Here is a 19,617-nt window from a genome sequence, read left to right as displayed (position 1 = left end):
TCTCGGCAGCGACTATTCGTAAGTAGTCGAGCCGCCGCATTTTGTATCAGTTGTAATTTCCGGACAGTTTTCAAGGGTATCCCCACGTAGAGCGCATTACAGTAGTCCAAACGAGAGGTGACCAGGGCATGTACCACTAGTGGGAGCTGGTGAACAGGAAGGTAGGGTTGCAGCCTTCGTATGAGGTGTAGTTGGTACCAGGCTGCCCGGCTCACTGCCGAAATCTGAGCCTCCATGGACAGCCTGGAATCAAGCACAACCCCAAGGCTGCGGACCTGGTCCTTTAGGGGTAGACTCACCCCATTGAACTTCAGGTCAATGTCGCCCAACCTTCTCTTGTCCCCCACAAGTAGTACCTCGGTCTTATCAGGGTTCAACTTCAGCTTGTACCTTCCCATCCATCCACTCACGGATTCCAGGCACTTGGACAAGGTCTCCACAGCCAACTCTGGTGAAGATTTAAACGAGAGATAGAGCTGAGTGTCATCCGCATATTGATGACACTGCAGCCCAAATCTCCTGATGATTGCCCCCAGCGGCTTCATATAGATGTTAAATAGCATGGGAGAGAGGATAGAGCCCTGTGGCACACCACAATTGAGAGGCCAAGGGTCTGATACCTCCTCCCCCAACGCTACCTGTTGGTACCTATCGGAGAGAAAGGAATGGGACCACTGTAATACAGTGCCTCCAATTCCCAATCCCTCCAGGCGAAGCAGAAGGATACTGTGGTCGACAGTATCAAAAGCCGCTGAGAGATCGAGGAGGACAAGAAAGGTGGATTCTCCCCTATCTAATGCCCTCCTCAAATCATCTACCAGAGCGACCAAGAAGAGGGCCACAGGTTAGCCACTTCTGCCTTGTCCTCTCAACATATGCTCAGTCTTGCCTACTACCTCATGTTCATTTTATGCTCTTTAGTCAAGATCATTCAGACCATGGAATTCCCAATCTCTATGTATGGATGTGAAAGTTGGACAGTAAAAAAAGCGGGTAAGAGAAAAATCCATTCATTTGAAATGTGGTGCTGGAGGAGAGCTTTGCGGATACCATGGACTGCGAAAAAGACAAATAATTGGGTGTTAGAACAAATTAAATGAGAACTATCACTAGAAGCTAAAATTATGAAACTGAAGTTTTGATACTTTGGACACATAAAGAGGAGACTAGAAAAAACAATGCTGGGAAAAACAGAAGGGAGTAGAAAAAGAGGAAAACCAAACAAGAGATGGATTGATTCCATAAAGGAAGCCACAGACCTGAACTTACAAGATCTGAACAAGGTGATTCACATCAGATGCTATTGGAGGACCTGGTTCATAGGGTCGGGATAAGTTGTAATCGACTTGAAGGCATATAACAACAACACTTCTTGTATTTTCAGCTGCATCTTGCTGATGATTGTATCTCAAAATACTTATGAAAACATTGATGACCTTTGACAAGGCTCAACTATAACAAAAATGTTTTAATTTGTCAGCTGATCAGTTACAGCACTTATTGCACAGAACAGCTTGTGATGACAAAAATATACAGGATGCATGGCAGTCTATGAAGTTTTCAGCAAGAGGTATTAATTCATTCATTTTTTTTCTGCTTGAGCGTTCAGCACATTCACATTATGTTATTTTAATCCTCACAATATTCATGTAACAATTTTTCTGAGGGAGGAAGACAGAGTCCATGGCCATCCAAACAGTTTATGGTAGATATTAGATTTGAACCAGAGGCTTCCTAGTTTGTAGCTCAGTCAAGGCAAACGGCTGGTCTCAAGGCTTAACTGCAAATGGAGTTTTACCTAATTGGGTACTTGTGGGAGATTCAAAAATGCATCTCCAGAACAGAAGGGGGAGGCAGGGGAGGGGGCATAGATCTGTGACTGTGGTTTCCAACCAGGGATCTTTTTATTAAATTGATATCCTGTAGTTCCTCCCTGAAGCAAATCACTGGGCCAGGGCTGCTCTTTAACTTCCCATCACAGTGATTTTGAATGGGACATAGAAATAACTTTTCAGAAGGCACTTGTGTTTTCCCAACTTTTTGTAAGTGTCTGACACCAGCGGTGCCCAGCCTGAGAATCATCTCTAACTAGAAGATGGTGTCCCCACTCTGCCTTGTCAGTTGATGGCTAACACTGAACTCCTTGATCAGGCATATGGAACTCCATCAAGTCCCCACAACCTGAATCAAGTTAAACAACTTTGTCCTTACCTGCCCAGTATAAAGAAGAGCCTAGCACCATCTTCTAGCTAAAACTGTGTCAGCAGCTTGTAATAGCAGCCAAGAGTGCCATTAGGCACTGAGGCTACCATAGCTGGGGAGGGGGATGCAAGAGGACTGATCTTGCCACTAGACCCACTGCTCTTAATGTAAAGCCACAGCAATAAGCTGAGCGTCTCAGCTCTGAAACAAAGACAGTGAGGGACCCAAACACCTTCTCCGCCTAAAAAGGTAGTCAGGGACAGATGCTCAGAGGGCTTTACATGCAGGTAGGGTTTTATAGCGTCACCTAAGCGGTACTGTAACACTGTTACACAGTCACACAAATGATTTGTTTATTTAAGATATTTCTAATGTGCCTTTCAAGAAAATAGCCTTCCCAATACAGCGTACATGAACAATATGCAATCTCATTAAAAAGCAAACATTACAACATACCATTCAAATTGCAATAGAACAGTCAGTTTAAATATATCGAGTGCAATAAAATACAACACGCCAACAAAAAAAGGAAGCACTTATACTATAAAATCTTTCAATTAATTGCCAAGAAAAACTGGGTTTTAAGTAGTTTTTAAAAACCTGAAGGGAAAAGAAGCTTTCTCTAGGGATTTCCAGCCTAACTAATTCTCAATAAATACACCAAACTGCACATAAAGGGCTGTATTCTACTCTGAGTAGACCCACTGAAATTAATGAACTTACAACAATTCTTTATTGCTAAAAGCTATTAGCCACTGCAAAAGGTTAAAAAAAGTACAGAAGGGCATAAAGTGCACTAGCATAAAATACAAAGGTACAATAAAAACAGCCAAACAACCAGGAAATTTATATACCATAGGATCTTTCTTCTTAAAACAGCCTTAAAGTTCTATGTTAAAAACTGAACAGTGAGACATCAAAACAGTTCCGAGTGTTTTACAAAGCTAGCCCTAATCTTCTTGGCTGCGAGGGCAAAAGTGGCGACCTTAGATGTTACGTAAATATCTGAACCCGCCAGAAGGATGGCTATTTGTTCAAAAGCGGGTCTGTCCTGCATGAGAAGAATTACAGGGTCTAAAATTTTAGCTCTGGGCGCCTGATAAAGGGGACATCTCAGGAGGTAATGGGCCACGTCCTCAATCTCACCCGCACAACAAATGCAAACTCTGAGATCATAGGGGGTGTTAGCATAACGGCCCGCCAGCATTGCAGAGGGCATGGTTTGCAGGCGCAGGGCGGTAAAGGACCATCTCTGCAGAGGGGCCGATAGAAAGGAGATATATGGTTCAGCACCAAATGTTGTTTTGAAACAGGGGTACCATACCGAAAAGGAGGTTTGGGAGGCCGAATAAAGCATCCAGCGTTGGGCATAGAATAAAATTCTTTCCTTAAGCAATCTATTCGCCCTTAAGGAGTAGTGTGATGGAGGAATGGTTATGGAAATCCCATAGGCAGACAGTTTGGCTTTGGCTCGAAGTAACCGTGAAAAATAGTAGGATGACTGAAGTTGTTCATGTAAACACATTTTAGGCAGGCATGTGTCATCCATGCCAACAAGCCGCAGCCAATACGAAGCCAATGCCACATGGGCCAAAGATTCTAACAGGTGGAGACAAGTTACTGGCCTGCCAGAATGTTTACTTGCCTGCTTTATACTCATGAGGCGCTTCTCTCATGGGTAAAAAGCAGGCCAGAAAAAAGCATAGGCTATACTAGAAATGCAGCAAGCTGATGGCAGAGTCAAGGATCACTCCATTCCTCTGTAACCAGTCCACTGCGTTTCTGTGCTATGGCTAGGAAGGAAGCTGCGTGGCCTAGGAAATATTCAGGAGTTGTTGCAACATCCTTTGTGAAGCTGCATTTGAAAAACATGGTGAAAAAATATTGTGACTGGATGCAGATTTTTTATAAAATGAGATTTCATTGTTGTATCAGCTTCACTGGCTCCTAATCTGTTCCTAGGCTCAGTTTAAAGTGCTGGTGATTATCTTTAAATCCCTGAATGCCTTACTTTTTAGGTCCATCTTCTGACACATGAAACTGTCCATCTGCTCAGATAGTCAAGACAGAACCTTCTGTGTGCCCCTCTGCTGACAAGAGGCAAATGTAGATAAACAGGAGGGCATTCCCTGTAGCAGCATCCAGGATATGACACTTGCTGTCCCAGGAGAAACACTCAGCATTCTCTTTAATTGTGCTTGGGCATCTTTTGAAGACTATTGTTCTAGCAGGCCTTTAACCAAGCTAGCTAATGATACTGTCCTCCAGGATACTTTTTATTTACAATGTTGCACTTTAAAAATTGCTTTATATGCTGATAATTGTAAAACAACAATCTAAGTTGCTCTGAGTGATTTAGAAACAAAGCAGAAAGGTGAGATACAAGTATCTTAATACACAAACATTTAGTTCCAATACATTCCATGTGAGTGGTACACACACACATCCTGCCACCATGCATATGAATGTAAGTGCTGGGAGATTGTTTTTATGCATACAACATACACCAATTGTTCTACATCCACCCAGCACTTACTCTATAGCCAGATCAAGGGGTCCCAGAATTAAAGAAGGATGACCATGTGGTAAATTAAGCATGTAAATTAAGCATAGCAGATCACTAATGAAACAAAATTTAGTTCTCTATTATATGAGAAAAGCTCGTAGATCAGCATCAGACAGACAGCGTGAAGCCAATGAAGTAGTGATAGAGAATGTTTTATGGTAAATGATATAAGAAAGTAATGTTGCTGGCCAGCAACCTGGTTACATTGTTAAAGTTGCCACAACCTACCCTGTACCATTGGTTGTGAAGTTGCTCAAGCAATCAGTCTCTAAAACTTCCTGCCAAATATACTTCATAAATGCCTATAGGAGTCTCCCTTCCAAAAGCAGTCTGAACAGGGATGGGCAAATTTAGTTAGCTTTAAAAAGGAGACACAAAGGCTCTGGTAAACATGATGGGCAAGATATTCAGATTCAGTTTTAAAGTGTGCTAAAGCTTTAGTGTTCAGTCTTCTGCTGGCCTTCATATTTCCCATCCTAAGCTACATAAGCATTCTGGCTGTCTTCCACCTGCACTTCTTCTCTCAAGCTCTTTCCAATTATCTATGTTGCCGGACTCAGCATTGGAACAGGATTGAGTTTCTTTCTCCATTTCAATGGTTTATGCACTTCCCCACTCATCCTTTTCTTGTCAAAAACACATGGCAGAAACAAGTCTCCTACTGTTCAGATACTCAATAGCTCAAATTCTGTACTGAAGCTGTCCAGGTCTATTTCAGCTGGGCACTGACAAAAATTACACATGCTCATTTTTAATAAGCTCAACCTTAAACAGCAGCAATTGTTTCAGAAACATCTAAATTTTTAGGTCTCACGCACAATATGACTGAAGGCACCATATTCTGTGTTTCCTTAGAATATGATTTTCAAAACATTTCATTTTACTACTGTATAAGAGTATTAAGATTTTCCCGTTTCCTCCACATGGTTTATATAAAGCACTTCTAAAAATAGCATGTGATTTCATGTAAAATCTATCAATTTAAATATATGTTTAAAAAACCAGTTATTCCCTTCCTATTAATTTTACTCAAAGAAAATAGTAGTAGACAACTATAGGAAACATATTTTTCTGTGACGAGTTGAATTCCAGAATATTAACAAAGAATCCAGATGTAGTTAGTTATGATACACTTTTGTAGGAAAAGTGGCAAACAGGACATTTACAAAGACACATGGCTTTGGCTTGGTAAGTGCTTCCACAGCCAAGATAAACTATGAGTTCTGTTTTTCTTTTTTTTAAAAAAGAATTATACTCAGACACACAATAGTCAATTTTGGCAAAGTCTCTGTCCCAGACAGTGATTAAACCAAGGGCATTTCCAGACAACCTGTTTATTGAATATTCATCCTGATTTGCTTGCAGAAAGATTAGACAATATTGGTAATTTAATGAGCACTCAATCTGATTTGTTTGCTGAAAGGTTAGATGACTAGGCATCAAAACAAGTGTTATTTCACACTTTCCAATACATTTCCCAGTCAGTTTCATTAATGCAAAAAGTCAGATCTTTGGGGAAAGCAAGTTTGTTGCACAAGACACTTCCCTTAAATATTAGACAGGCACCATCTCTGTTGTCTTTTCATTGCCTACTGAATACCTTCCTCTTTCAACAAGCCTTTTAAGTAGATACCTTATCCCAGTCTGCATCTGTACTGGAATTGTTTTTAAAGATTTTTTAATGTTTTGGTTTTAAGATGTTTTCAGTGCTTTATCATCTGTTTACCGCCCTGTGCTCCATTTGGGAAGAAGGACATGATATAAATTTAATATTTTTTTTTTAAAAAAGACCTCCCAATCAACTATAATTGTGCTATCTGAATTTGCCAGTATATGACTGAATCCTACCTGAAAACAGCCACAGTCTGGAAGCACTCCTAGATTCAGGAAGCTTTATACAGTACAAAGTACTTCTGGCCCATCATCAGTAGCCCCCTTCTGTTGAGCTGATGCAGAATATACAAGCAATTTTGCAACACAGATTTCATTTGCTGCCATGATCTTTGTTGGCATAAAGCAGCCTTTCCCTACCTTTGGGTCTCCAAATGTTGCTGGACTACAACTCCCATCAGCCCCTGCCAGCATGGCCAATGGTCAGGAATTATAGGAACTGTAGTCCAGAAACATCTGGGTACCCAAAGGTTGGGAGAGGCTGGCATAAAGTGTAGACTGCAATACAAAATACTGTGTTTAATAGGATATTTATTCATGCTGCCAGAAATATTGGAGAATTATTTAATCTTTATTTTTATTAAATTTATATCCTGCCCTTCCTCCTGTTTTTTTTAAACAAAGTCAGCTTTGTAAAATGTCCTAATGGTTCTCTGTTACCTAGAAAACAAATCACGCCACGCTTTAAAAAAAGGAAGCCTATACAAGTTCACAACTTTTTTTCCCCAAAGCTGTCTTTTATATCTCCAGTGTTTCGCTTCAGAGTCCAGAGCTAAGCATCTTCTTCGGTATGGCCTCTTTGCTCACACTTTGCTGCAGGTGGCAGTCAATTTCCACTCCTAGACATCCCAGTGTCTCTCTCACCACCACATCTGAACCACCCATCCAAATTTTCTTCTTTTTGAACCCAGCTTTAGTGTTCCAGAATTCTGGCTTGGAATATACTAAAGTTCTATCACCAGTCTAGCCATAGCATTCTGTGCTAGCTGAAGCTTCTGGATCACACCCTAAGGGCAGCCCTTCATACAGTGTGTTGCAACAATCCAGTCTTGAGGTTACCAATGCATCGACTGCAGTTTGTACAAACAAAGATATTTTAAATGAGTTTGATAAATACTGAGGCCAGGTTAACTGAGGGTGAGGCAGAACAGAATTACAAAATTGCATCACATGGAAACTAATGCAACATGAACAATTACACAGAATGTGAAGAAATATCTTCTTGACATATTCAGTAACAAAGAAACCCCCCAGTCAAACTCCCCAAACTAATGATTAAAAGATTTTTGGAGAGCATGCAGGAGAGAGCCGTTTCAATTGTGGCCCCCAGACTTTGGAATTCCCTGCCCCAAGAAGCCCACTTTGCTCGCTCCCTGGTGGTCTTCCAGAAACTTGTGAAAACTATTTTGTTCCGGAAACCCTTTGGTTGGGACTGATGGGTCAGCCTGACACTGTTTTTAAGTTTTTTATCTTTTAAGTTCTCTTATTCTCACTTTCTTATATGTGTATGCACATATATACATGTATGTATGCTTGTATGTGTATGCATAATGCATTTTATGTATGTATGTGCATAATGCATCTTATGTATTTTAATAGTATTTTATGCATTTTAATTTACTGTAATGTTTTGTGTTTTTATTGTGTATTTTATTATATATGTGTGCGATTTTATTGTAGCCACCCTGAATCCCTATTGTAGGGTAGACGGGCGGGATGGATTTTAAATAAATAAATAAATACAAATAAATTTAAACAAATAAATGATAGAAGGCATGGGTTTCAGAATCAACAGGAATCTTCTAGTACCTAGTATCACCAGGCCAATAAAGAGACAATTTACTATCTGGATGGATCAGCAGCCAGCTGCTGGGCTACCATCACAGAGGCAATTTATGATGTAGCTATGAAGATTCTAATGGTCGGATTTGAATGGAAGGACTATTTTTATGAAGCATCTGCTAACCCTCAGTTCAGCAAAGTGGTCAGTTAACATCTTGGCATTACACTACTTGCATGTTAACAATGGAATTCAATTACATGCATGTGTGTATGTTTATAACCATAATGATATAGCACTTAAGTTGAAGCACAACAAGGAAAGCAGCAATGAATGGAAGATACAAGAGTTCCTGAGGTTCCCCCAAAGGGAGACTGAGTATGAAGAATAAATCTCATATCTAAAAAAAGACTGGAGTTAGAACATGGCATAGTGACAGCACCATAAACTACAAGCAGAGGAAATCCAGGGTTTCAGTGGTAGAACAGAACAGGGTGATGCCAGAAGAGGGCTGCATATTCTCTAATGACTATACAGTCACAACACAGATTATGGCTCTGTTTTACTCTTGTAGTAAGAAAAAAGGAGAGCCTGAACAAACCAGACAGATGTGTCAATTTATAAATAAAATATATTCATTTGTCTGGGAATAAGCATATGGCCACATTCTGCAGAGTAAAAAGAATAATTTGCTACAGTTCTGTTAGATGTCACAAATCAACCTGTTCTCAAGAACCAATGCAGAATCCTACATGTGAGAAAACTGCTGATGATTATGTCCTCACAATGTCCATATTCCAAGTGAATATAAAGTCACAACATTGTATTATTAAAAACTATGGAAGTTTCCATTTAAGGGGATTGCTCTCTACTAATTGGAGGAAGTCAAAACAACATTTGCATCCACTCCTTAAAAATTCAGCCCTGGATCCAATGGTATCTAACAATTGCAAAACAGTTGCTAATACTCCATTTTGGGGGAAGGGGGTAAGAGTTATTGTGGCGTACTTTTTTCCATTTTTTCAATCTGTTTGGGATTTAAACAGCTTTGGTCACACTGATGGATGACCTTCATCAGTAGAGACACAAGGGGAGTGTGACCCTGCTTCTTCTACTCAATCTCTCAGTGGCTTGATACCATTGACAGTATCCTACTGAACTGGTTCTGTGGGGTGTGTATTGGGGGCACTTTGTTACAGGGGTTCCTACTCACAGGGTCATGTCCACAGAGCTGCACTAGACCAATGGCTGTTATGTTATGGTGTCCCACAGGGCACTATTTTCTCACCACTGCTATTCAAACTCTGTATCTAAAGTCATTACGAGTTTGAGGGCAAGGTGTCATCAGCATGCTGATGATACCCAACTCTATTCTCAGTTAGAACACAATCAGTAGAGGCTGCGAAAGACCTGGACCGGTGCTTGGATGAGGACCAATGAGCTGAGTCTGAATCCTGGGAAAATAGAGGCTTTGTGTTCCCGGATGGGGTTGCACTCCCTCAGAAGGAGCAGTGAAGGCACTGGTGACTAGAGGTGTAATCCAACTTGCATTTAGGGCAGGCTGAGGGAAGTTGGATGTGGCAGATCTCCAGCTGAGCCAGCTGGGTCCTAGCTCAGCCAGACTACACCAGCTTAAGTCCCTCAACCCAGCTCAGCCAGTTCAGCTGAGACTGGTGCAAGTGGAGCTGGCTTAAGGCCCCCAAAAGGGGCATTCTGGGGGAGAAGTCTAGGTGAGGGGACTTAGTCCATTCCAACTTGTGTTCTGAGCACTACTGTAGGTCCCAATCCAGACAAAAGTTATGCTGGGAAACAGGTCAGTCTAAGAAAATTATTGCAATAGAAGTCAATGGAGAGAGCTTACTCCCCAATATGGGTATTTGGGACACCAGGCTTTCACTTTCTGCTCCCTATGTGCAGTTCCCAGTTGAGCTGGCATTCAGCCAACCCGGAGGCTACTCAACAGCAACTGGATGCAGCAGAACTTTACACCAGCTTCTCTTGCTTCAACACAACTTATGCCAGCTTCCCATGAGTTGGATTGCTCTGCCCAAATGCATTTTATCAGCTTTAGCTGGCAAGTGAGCTACTGCCATTCCTGAATACAGAAAGATTACCACTGCAGTCGATGCATTGGTAACCTCAAGACTGGATTGCTGCAACACATTGTATGAAGGACTGCCCTTAGGGAGTGATCCAGAAGCTTCAGCTAGTACAGAATGCTATGACTAGACTGGTGATAGGAACAGACTACTTGCCAACACAGGACACCAGTGTTAGAAGACCTTCATTGGTTTCCATCTACTCCTGGGCCAGGTTCTTGTACTAGTGTACAAAGCCCTGAACAACTTAGATCCAGGATACCTTAATAACTGTGTAACCCCACATCAACCACTGAGATCTTCTGGGAAGCACTGTTAGTGGCCCCCAATGGAACAGAAGCACAACTCATGTCAACAAGGAGTCATGCTTTCAGCATAGTGGGCACAACACTATGGAACTCCCTTCCATAAGAAATTAGGCAGGCAATGCCCCTCTTAAGTTTCAGATGCCAGGTAAAAATAATGTTATTGCAGGAGGGTTTTGCACCACAAATGCTGTTCTGATGTTTTATTCTTCAATGTTTTCATTTATTTTATATCTTGCATGTTTTATTCTTTGTAATCCGCTTTGAGACCCAGATGAGATGAGAAGTGGGGTATACATTTTTAAATAAATAAATTTACAGAAAATTATCTCTCAAAAAACACCAAAACGTCTGGTGATTCAAAAAACTTCCAAGCGTCTATTCTTTCCAGCAAAGACATCAACTACAAGAAAACTGTCACTGTCACAGTACAAAGTCTCTGCAAACTGTTGGAAATACCACTGATGTCTGGTGCTATGGTAAAGGCCCCCAAAATTACCCACAACAATGATACAAACAAGAGGTTTTCTAGTATCTGGTGCAGCTTCTCGTACAGAGGCAAGGACCAGAGTTAGAAGAACTTATTGGAGATTATGACTGGAATGTGGTGACAGACCAAGGGAACACTTGGAGAGTGAACTGACAGCACTTAAGACTAGGTTTTCAATGAGCTATGCAGGGTCAAAAAATTAGCCTTCAACTCAGGCACTAGTACTACAGGGATCAAACTTCTAATTTTCGTAACTACTTCAAACTTTCTAGGAATCAGAACACACATGGGACCACTTCAGGGGAATACAAAACACAAATAACAAGTACTCCACATTTGAGACTTTTGTGAAATATAAGAAACATATGAAGTGTGCCTACCCTGATAATCAGGCCAATTTGACTTAACTGACAACCACATTTAAAAAGTTAATTGGGAAGTTCTGTCAGAACTAATACCATATTCTTCATCATCTGCAGGGCCACAGGTTCCCCATTCCTGCAATATACCCTTATTTGGAAATAAGTCCCACTGAACTGGAAGGAGCTGGAAGTGGAACACACTGGAAGTAAATATGCACAAGGCTAGACTGCAACAAGTTTCCAAAACTAAGAGATGGAAAACTAAGTAGCAAAATACTGTTTTCCCATGACACACAGACCAACTCAGTCACTTTTCAGTGGATTCACACTACAGCGATAGCCCTTTGGAGTTAGCTAAGTGACAAACTCAACATTTAATTGATCTTTAAGTTGGTCCATACAGGGTATGACAACTGGGGGTGAGAAGGCCCAGAACCTGGAAAAAATCAGAAAGTATTCCATTTTCCCTCTGCAGGCTGTTTTCCAAATTGAAAACTTCAGGGAATACTGAAAAAAATCTTACAATATTTTCTTTTTTGAATGACCGAAATGCTTTAAGGGATTTTACTCACTTAAATGTGTAATATGAATATTTTTGTGTAAGACAAGATGCATTTGTGCATCTAGAATAGAAACAGCAAATATCCACTCCATATGTTGTTGGACTAGAATTCCTATCAGTCCCAGCCAGCATGGTGAAATGTTCAGGGATGATGGGAGTTGTAATCCAGCAACACTTGGAAGGCATCACATTGATTTCCCCTGACCTGCAGGGTTTCTCTTTATGACAGGCACACCATCTGCAGTTGACTACGAAATGTGTAGTTTCTATTTTATTTATTTTACTTCCCCCCCTATTTATCAGGTGACAAAAACTAGGACACATATACCTGAGTAGCACTGGATGCAGCAGTTTGCAGCTCACTCAAAAGCATTGGGTATATTTGCAATTTTATTTCTACAAACTAAAATATTTATACTTTTGAGGGTATAATCCTATATATAGGCTCACACTAGGTAATCACTCCTAAACAAAGTGGGTTTACTTCTGAGCAAATATTTATTTATTTATTTATTTTATTAATTATATTTCTATACCGCCCCATAGCCGAAGCTCTCTGGGCGGTTCACAACATATGCACATGATTTCTCTATACACTTAAGAATATGCCAAATAGTATAATTTTATATGCTAACTAAATTATAATTGATGTGCTATATGTTATTAACCCAGTAAAATAAGTTTATGATTGATATTTAAGTATTGAATATATATCAATTTTCAAAAAAAAAGTTTTCTCCTGGGGAAAAAAAGTTTTATTCTATGGATTCAATTTTACCAGAAAAGTTATGTCTCTAATAAACTACCAGATGACCTACCTACTGACAGGAAACATACAAAGGACCTATGAGATTTCCAGCTTTGGTGTAAGAGATCCTGATCGGCTAACATTGGCCCAGCTTGCATGTTAACTTTGGTTAACAGTTTACCATAAATGCACCGATATGAGCCACTTTGCTCCTCCTGAATAGTGCACAAGGAAAACAAAACATGATTCTTGGATTAGTATTATGTCCAAATTGGAGAATGTTATTTTTGGTCCAAACAAACCACAATCACTAAACCAAGAACAAACCTCATCTACAGATAATGCTTTGTTTGGAGTGAAACAAATCCCAGTCTCCAGCTCAAATAAAGTGCTAGCCAGGGATTGTGGTTTGTTGCCCCTGCATGCTAATGAGGAGGAGCAAAACAGCCAATATCAGGCATTCACGGTAAGCCACTAACCAAGTTTTACCATAAATGGCCACAGTTCATTTATACAAAGTACAGAAATAGAAGCAAGCATTCAGATGGCAACACAACCAACTGCAGTGTTGAAAAATCACCACACTGAGCAGAAGAACTAAAATATATGGATGGTTAAAAGGGGTACTCTATATATAATCTTTAAATTGCAAAGGTCCAGTGACTGCTTATAAGGTTTTCAGTGCTGAAAGACATTGGATATGGACACCTCAAATAGAAGCCTTTACCTATAAAGAAAGGCTAACAATTAGCTAGTGCTTGAAAGGATGGGGAACACTACGAAGTCTCATCTCAATTTCTACCAGCAGCATCATTGGATATTGTCACCAAGATGTAAGTTCACCAAATTCCATATAGAGCACCAGAAAATATAATGCACACTAGGTTCAAGAAACACCCTCATACAAACAGGGAGATGTTTTAGATTACAAAAGAGAAGACCATTGGTGAAGACTGCTTATGATTCAGACAGCATCAATGTGGAAAAGCGGTGACTGCCATACTGCTCCAAGACAAGCTAAGAGAAGCACCACCCTTTGAAAGACCCAGTGGCAGAGCTTTCAGCAAGCAATTCTGTCCCATTTTCTCCTCTAAGGTCTGATCCAGTGGTTCCCAACCTGGGGGCCGGGATCCCCAGGGGGTCCGCGAAGTAATCCAGAGGGGGCCGTGAACAGTAAAGAAATGATTTATTATTTTTTTTAAAAAAGTCTTCACTCCCTCTACACTGTCTGCTTTCCACTGCCGCTGCAGATGACACCTCCCCCTTGCTCCAAACAAGAGGGGAGGCCTTTTCTGAAGCTCCAGAGCGTCTTTCAGGCGCACTAAGGGCAGGCATCTGCCTATAAAATACATGGCAGATGCCAAAGGAGGCTGAGGGTGGAGCTACCAGGAAGGGGATTACTATCACTGATTCCCGTCTCCTTGCACTGCCGCTACTGGCAACACCCTTACTTAGAATGAGAGGAGAGGACTTCTTGTGAAGCAAAAAGAAGCAAGCCTGCAAAGAAAGGCTGCTTTCTCCCTTTCTTCCTGGCAGCCAGCCTGCCTCCCTGGGGGGAGAGGGTCACAAAAATTTTTCAGCTTATAAAGGGGGTCCCGTGCTCATAAAGGTTGGGAACCACTGGTCTGATCTAAAGCAACTTACTCCTAATTATCAAATCCCTTTGAGTCTTCACTCACTTTTTTATAGCATCCAAGTAGTGGGACCCCCTTCTACCAGAAGCAGTGCCAAGCAATGAATCTTCCATAATGGGCTTACTTGCTGTTTGCCTCACCCCGTACTGACCATACTGATTTTTTGCTTTGTGGAGGAAGGCTAAACAACCACCCTTGTTTTCAAATAAGCTGCCCACTGTCCACCATAAAAAAAACACCTAAAGCAAAACCATCCACATTTTTGAACCTCTTCCTTCTGTTAGATGGGTAGCCTGATTCTATCAAAGGTTACTCAGAAGTTAATAAAACATTTTATTACTTCCACTGAAATTTCTCAAGAAAAAGAGATGTGGCACAGGTTTGCCTTGCCAGGTTATTTCTCTTTCGGACAGGGATGAACAACCTGTAGCCCTCAACTACAACTCCCATCATCCTTTACTATCAATTATGCTGGCTGGGGGTGATGGGAGCTGTAGTTCAGTAACATCTGAAAGGCCACAAGTTAGCCACTCTTGCTTTGGAGACTACAACCTTTCTAGTCGCTATTCCTCTCAAGCAACCAAAACATGTAATTATCATCATTTTTGAGTACACAACCTGAGAACTCCTTTGATATGACCAACCTACCAGGAACAGACCAAGCAATCTCTTTTTATTTACATTGATCCATCCTCATCTTGTGGCTTCAAAAGCCTTCCTGGCCAAGAGCAACTCAGGCCATTGGTTGCACTGAATAGCCTGTCACTTAAGACCATCAGAACCCAAACACCATCAAAAGAAAATATGGTGCCCTTGTGCCTTTGTTTCCACCCCTGACCATCAAAGGATATTGCATTAGCATTGCCAGGTCTGTGGGTTTCACCCAGAGACTCTGGTTTTTTGAGGTCCTCCCCAGGTGTCAAGGCAAGGCACCCTAAACTCTGGTTTCTGGTCAGTGAGGGTGCGACAATGGGCCTAAATCTCTCTTCACTAGGGAGATTTAGGCCCATTTTTGGAGCTGGCTGCATTTGATTGGCATCCAAGCTCGGGGTATGTGACAACAGGTCAAAATCCTCCCATTGGGCATACGTAAATCTTCACTGGTTTTCTTAATCATTGCTATTCTCTGAAAATCAGCTATGAAAAAATTGAGCTTAATATTTGCTTATTGTTATGTTTAAAGCAACATATGAACACAAAACTATTTTATTTACAGTAAAATTGTGTTTTACTTAGAAAGGAATATCTTGAAATGATTTATAGTAAGAACAGTGTGTAGCCAAATACATTTTCTCCCAAATTTCTACTTCATTTCCAGTTACAATTTGTAAGAAGTACTTGCTGTACAGAATCCATATAGTCTGCACTGAAAACATCATTTGTTGCTTTAAAACAACCAATGGTTATAGCATTATTAAAGAGTAACTGACATGAGAGTCACGTTTCCAGTTTACAAAATGGAAAATTAACTACTCTGCATAAAGCACCTCCAAGTAAATTAGACAGCTATAAAAATAATCAGCATGGTTTCCAAGAAAATATTATGAAGTATTGGCTCCAGTATTGGTACAGATAAACACATCAGACAAACCAAAGTAAATGCAAAGGAACAACAGCTTCCCCCCTCCCCCATGCAGATGCATACCTGACTTGCAGAGTGCACTGTCACAGTAATCCCAGCACTACACGATATGGTATGCAATGACAATCTTCTTAGTAATTTTCTTTTAAAAACACAATAAAAGGATACAGCCTTAAAGCACCAGTCTGAGTTCCAATGGCAAGTATCTTCTGAACAGGATCAAAAGCCAAGGCCGAAGGCTGATAGGGGAAACCATGGCGTACAGTCTGTCAAGTCAGAGTAGTGAAACAATGGTGGATCAGGCAGCAGAAGAAAAATAAAATGAGAGCATATTAGAAACAGTTTTATTTTCCTTGTACTTTCACTTAATTAAAGGAACCAGAAGTATTTGAATGAACAAAACGGGTGCAGAATTCATTCAAATCTCACTGAACAGCAGCATACTAAAACAGAATAAAATTTCCTACTCATGTATATTTACCTATATCTACCTATTCACCTCTCACTTTTGTTGGATTCCTCGCCTAATCTGCAATTCTTTCCATAAATAGCTGTGGTTAAGACACCTGAATTAGAATCAAAGTCCCTGGGAAATATGATGATGCAGCCAGTTCTGTAAATTAAATGACCACTAATTATTAAAATGGTTCTTCAGAGAGCCATCATTATTTCTCTGAAGCGGCCCTTGAATGACATAAACCTGCTAGTCCACAGCAGCTTTCAAAAAGGTCTCTTACACAGATTTCTGCTACTAGGAATTGCAATAGCAGCCCATTTCTTTGCAAAATCTAAGTCAAAGAATTTAAAGAGGGAAAAACTATTCCACCACATTCAGTGTCAGGCACATCTATCATCCACACCTTCCAGAAATAAGTGTGCATCTCAACTGAGCATTTTATAGCATTGAAATGTATATTCTGGAAGAAAATCCCACAAATGCAAGTATATTTAAATGAAATACAAATATCATACCTGAATAATCTAACTGGTGTGAAGTTGCAAGAAAAAGGGGGTACATTAATGCTAGACAAACAAGAACACTTTTAAAAAATTTTAGGAACAAATTTCCCTCCCCCATTATTTAGGGAAAGTGTTCAATTCACAAACAAACCAAAATACAGCAGCTCAGGCCACAGGTGTTGTAAAGGTAGAAATGAGTATTAACATTCACATTTCAGTTTGGCACAGCTGGTGAATTAATCTGCTGCATCATCCTTACTGAATGTAGACTTCAACTACATATACTATATTGCATCTGAATAGATATGTTACTAACTCTTCTACCTCCACCCTAAAATTTGTAAAGAGTATTCTTCCTCAAACTGAATGCGCTGAAGCCTGTTAAAACACCTGTGCCACCAATAACGGAGATAATTCAGTCCCTTTGTCCCATTTTTAAGAAGGTATTCTATCTGTGTTCAACACTGGTGAACCCATTAGATGTGCCTCCCCCGGAAAGGGGCATCTCAAAATATGTGTGTGCATTTTAGGAACAACCTAAAATGCAAGCGGTAAACCGTGGTTGGAGGAAAAAGATGCTTCTAAATAAAAGCCTGTCCATCACAGCATCATCATAGTCGGCATTCTCTCCCCACACTCATATTTTTTTAAAAGATGTAAATTGATAGGTTTAGAAGCGTATTAGTCCAGAGCCTGCAGAACCCATCATGGCTACATCATCCCCCACCCCCAACCCCTTTCTTCCCAACCGGCTGTTAACGGCTGCAGCATTCACCTTGCAGAGCTGGAAGTGCTCGGACTGTAGCGTCTCCTGGATGTCGTTCTCCCGGGCTGCAGTCTGCTGCTGTTGCGAGGAGGAGGAAGCCGAGGAGGACGACGACGAGCCCGCTGTCAGGCCGTCCAACACCTTCCTGATCTTAAATTTCCTCATGGTCTCTTCGGCGGCGCACCCTATTCTTCTCCACCCTCCTCTTCCTCCTCCCCCTCTCCACCCCCCTTTTGCCGTGGCTCCTACTCCCGCCTTATCACACACACCTCATACAAACCACAGCAGTGGCAAGTAGAGGAACGGAAGAGGCAGGCGGGTACAACGAATTTCTGTATTTTCTCTTCATCCAAATATCATAATGATGTACGCACAGGAGGAACGAAGTACTGAACGGGGGAAAGAGGCTTCCGAAAGCCAAACGCAAAAACGAAGGGGGCAGACGCAGGCACCCTTATCAGATAGAGCAGGGAGTGGACCTGGCCGAGGAAGAGGAAGGAGCTGAACAGGAAGGAGGGAACACTAAGTAAATAAATATTGTGCGAAATTTACGCAGCAGCACCGTTTCCTCCTCCTCCTGACACGCACAGACACGCTCACTTACTCTCAAGCAAAGCTGGGAGGTGTCTGCTTTCCTCCTTCTCAAATCCCCGCCAGGAGTACTATGACTACCTTCCTCTCCCCGACTCCTGGAAGGCCTCTCAGGCAAACCCTTCCAGGCTTTTCCTTCCTTGCCTCACTGCGCTTCTCCTTCCAAGCCCTAATCCTGGGCCCTCTTCGCCACTGGCTCAGGCCCTCCCCCCCTAAACAGACACACACAACCCTCGCAGCTACTGCTGCGCGTCTATCAAACGAGAGAGCCGAGTCCGTGTCTGCCTGCCGGGCTCGCTCGCTCACTCCCCACGCCCGTGTGCCTGCGAATCACCAAGAAGTAGCAACAGCGACGACAGCATCAGCTTCCCACGTCTTTTCCCGCCTGCCAGGCTCGCATAGTGGGAACAACCGCTGTCATCCCACCATGTGTCCCCTGCTCCGCTCCTCTCTTCCTCCTCCCTTTCTCTCTCAGACCGCCCCGCTGCAACTCCCCCACAGATGCTGGCCTCCACTCAGTGCAACTCCTGCCTCGGGAGCGTCACCAGCGGCGCTTCGCGATGGTGGTTGTGCCGCCGGCTGTCACACGCCCCCACAACCATTCCCTTGCAAGGCTACGCCGGCTTCCGTCGCCTCCTCCCTGCCCTGCCTATTCCGTCCTCGCTTGACAACACGGAAACGCAGCCCGCGCCGTGAGAAAACAGCGGCAGCGACGTGGTTGCCTTCTTCCTGTCCCCCCTCCCGCGCCACCACTGTGGCAGCTGCTGCTCTTGCCTCCGTAAACTGCTGGTGGTAGCAAAGCAGAAAAGAATAACGCGGAGCATGCGCGCTCAAAGGCCTCCAATAGCACCCGGATGTCGCTACTTTCACCCCCCCCGTTTTTATATTCATTTATTTATTGCTCCTTAATGCCTGGTCGGTAAGGGAAGGGACTTTAGGGCTATAAACTCTAGTTTTGAGAGGTGGCCCAGTTAATTCAACAATCGAGCTGTAGGTGTGATACGTTTGGCCCAAACCTCGCTTTACTCTCCTGGTCAGGTTTAAATAGCTACGGCTGAAAATGTATAGGATCAGGCTGCATCTAACAAACCCTTAAAACGTGGGATAATAATGTAGGTCCAACTCAAACATTGGTAAGTTGGGGGCAATTCTTCGTATAGATTTCCTGCCCCCAGAGGCTGGATTCGCAGATTCAGCATGCTTTCCCACGTCTACCTGTCGCCAACGCTACAGAGCAATGCGATAGCTCTTATGGCGATCTCCACTAGGCCTTAGGAAAACCCGGGATATCGTTCCAGT

At 42.0% G+C, this 19,617-nt stretch overlaps 1 protein-coding gene across 6 annotated transcripts in view; it reads right to left on the bottom strand.

Annotated features, from left to right (window-relative positions):
- Nucleotides 1-19,153, bottom strand: part of STXBP5 (syntaxin binding protein 5) — a 251,237-nt gene extending 232,084 nt beyond the window's left edge. For all 6 annotated transcript variants that reach the window (XM_061624073.1, XM_061624075.1, XM_061624077.1 and 3 more), the window contains exons 1-2: nucleotides 17,737-19,153; nucleotides 16,170-16,267 (exon numbers count right to left, since the gene is read on the bottom strand). In XM_061624073.1, the coding sequence (XP_061480057.1) occupies nucleotides 16,170-16,267; nucleotides 17,737-17,892 (254 nt within the window). In that variant the 5' untranslated portion in view covers nucleotides 17,893-19,153. The remainder of the gene's footprint in view (nucleotides 1-16,169; nucleotides 16,268-17,736) is intronic.
- Nucleotides 19,154-19,617: the final 464 nt, after the last annotated feature.

Source organism: Rhineura floridana, chromosome 4 (genome assembly GCF_030035675.1).
Source record: "Rhineura floridana isolate rRhiFlo1 chromosome 4, rRhiFlo1.hap2, whole genome shotgun sequence".
NCBI classification, from domain to species: domain Eukaryota; kingdom Metazoa; phylum Chordata; class Lepidosauria; order Squamata; family Rhineuridae; genus Rhineura; species Rhineura floridana.
Note: the sequence above shows the minus strand (reverse complement) of the source record. Positions and strands in the feature narration are given on the sequence as shown.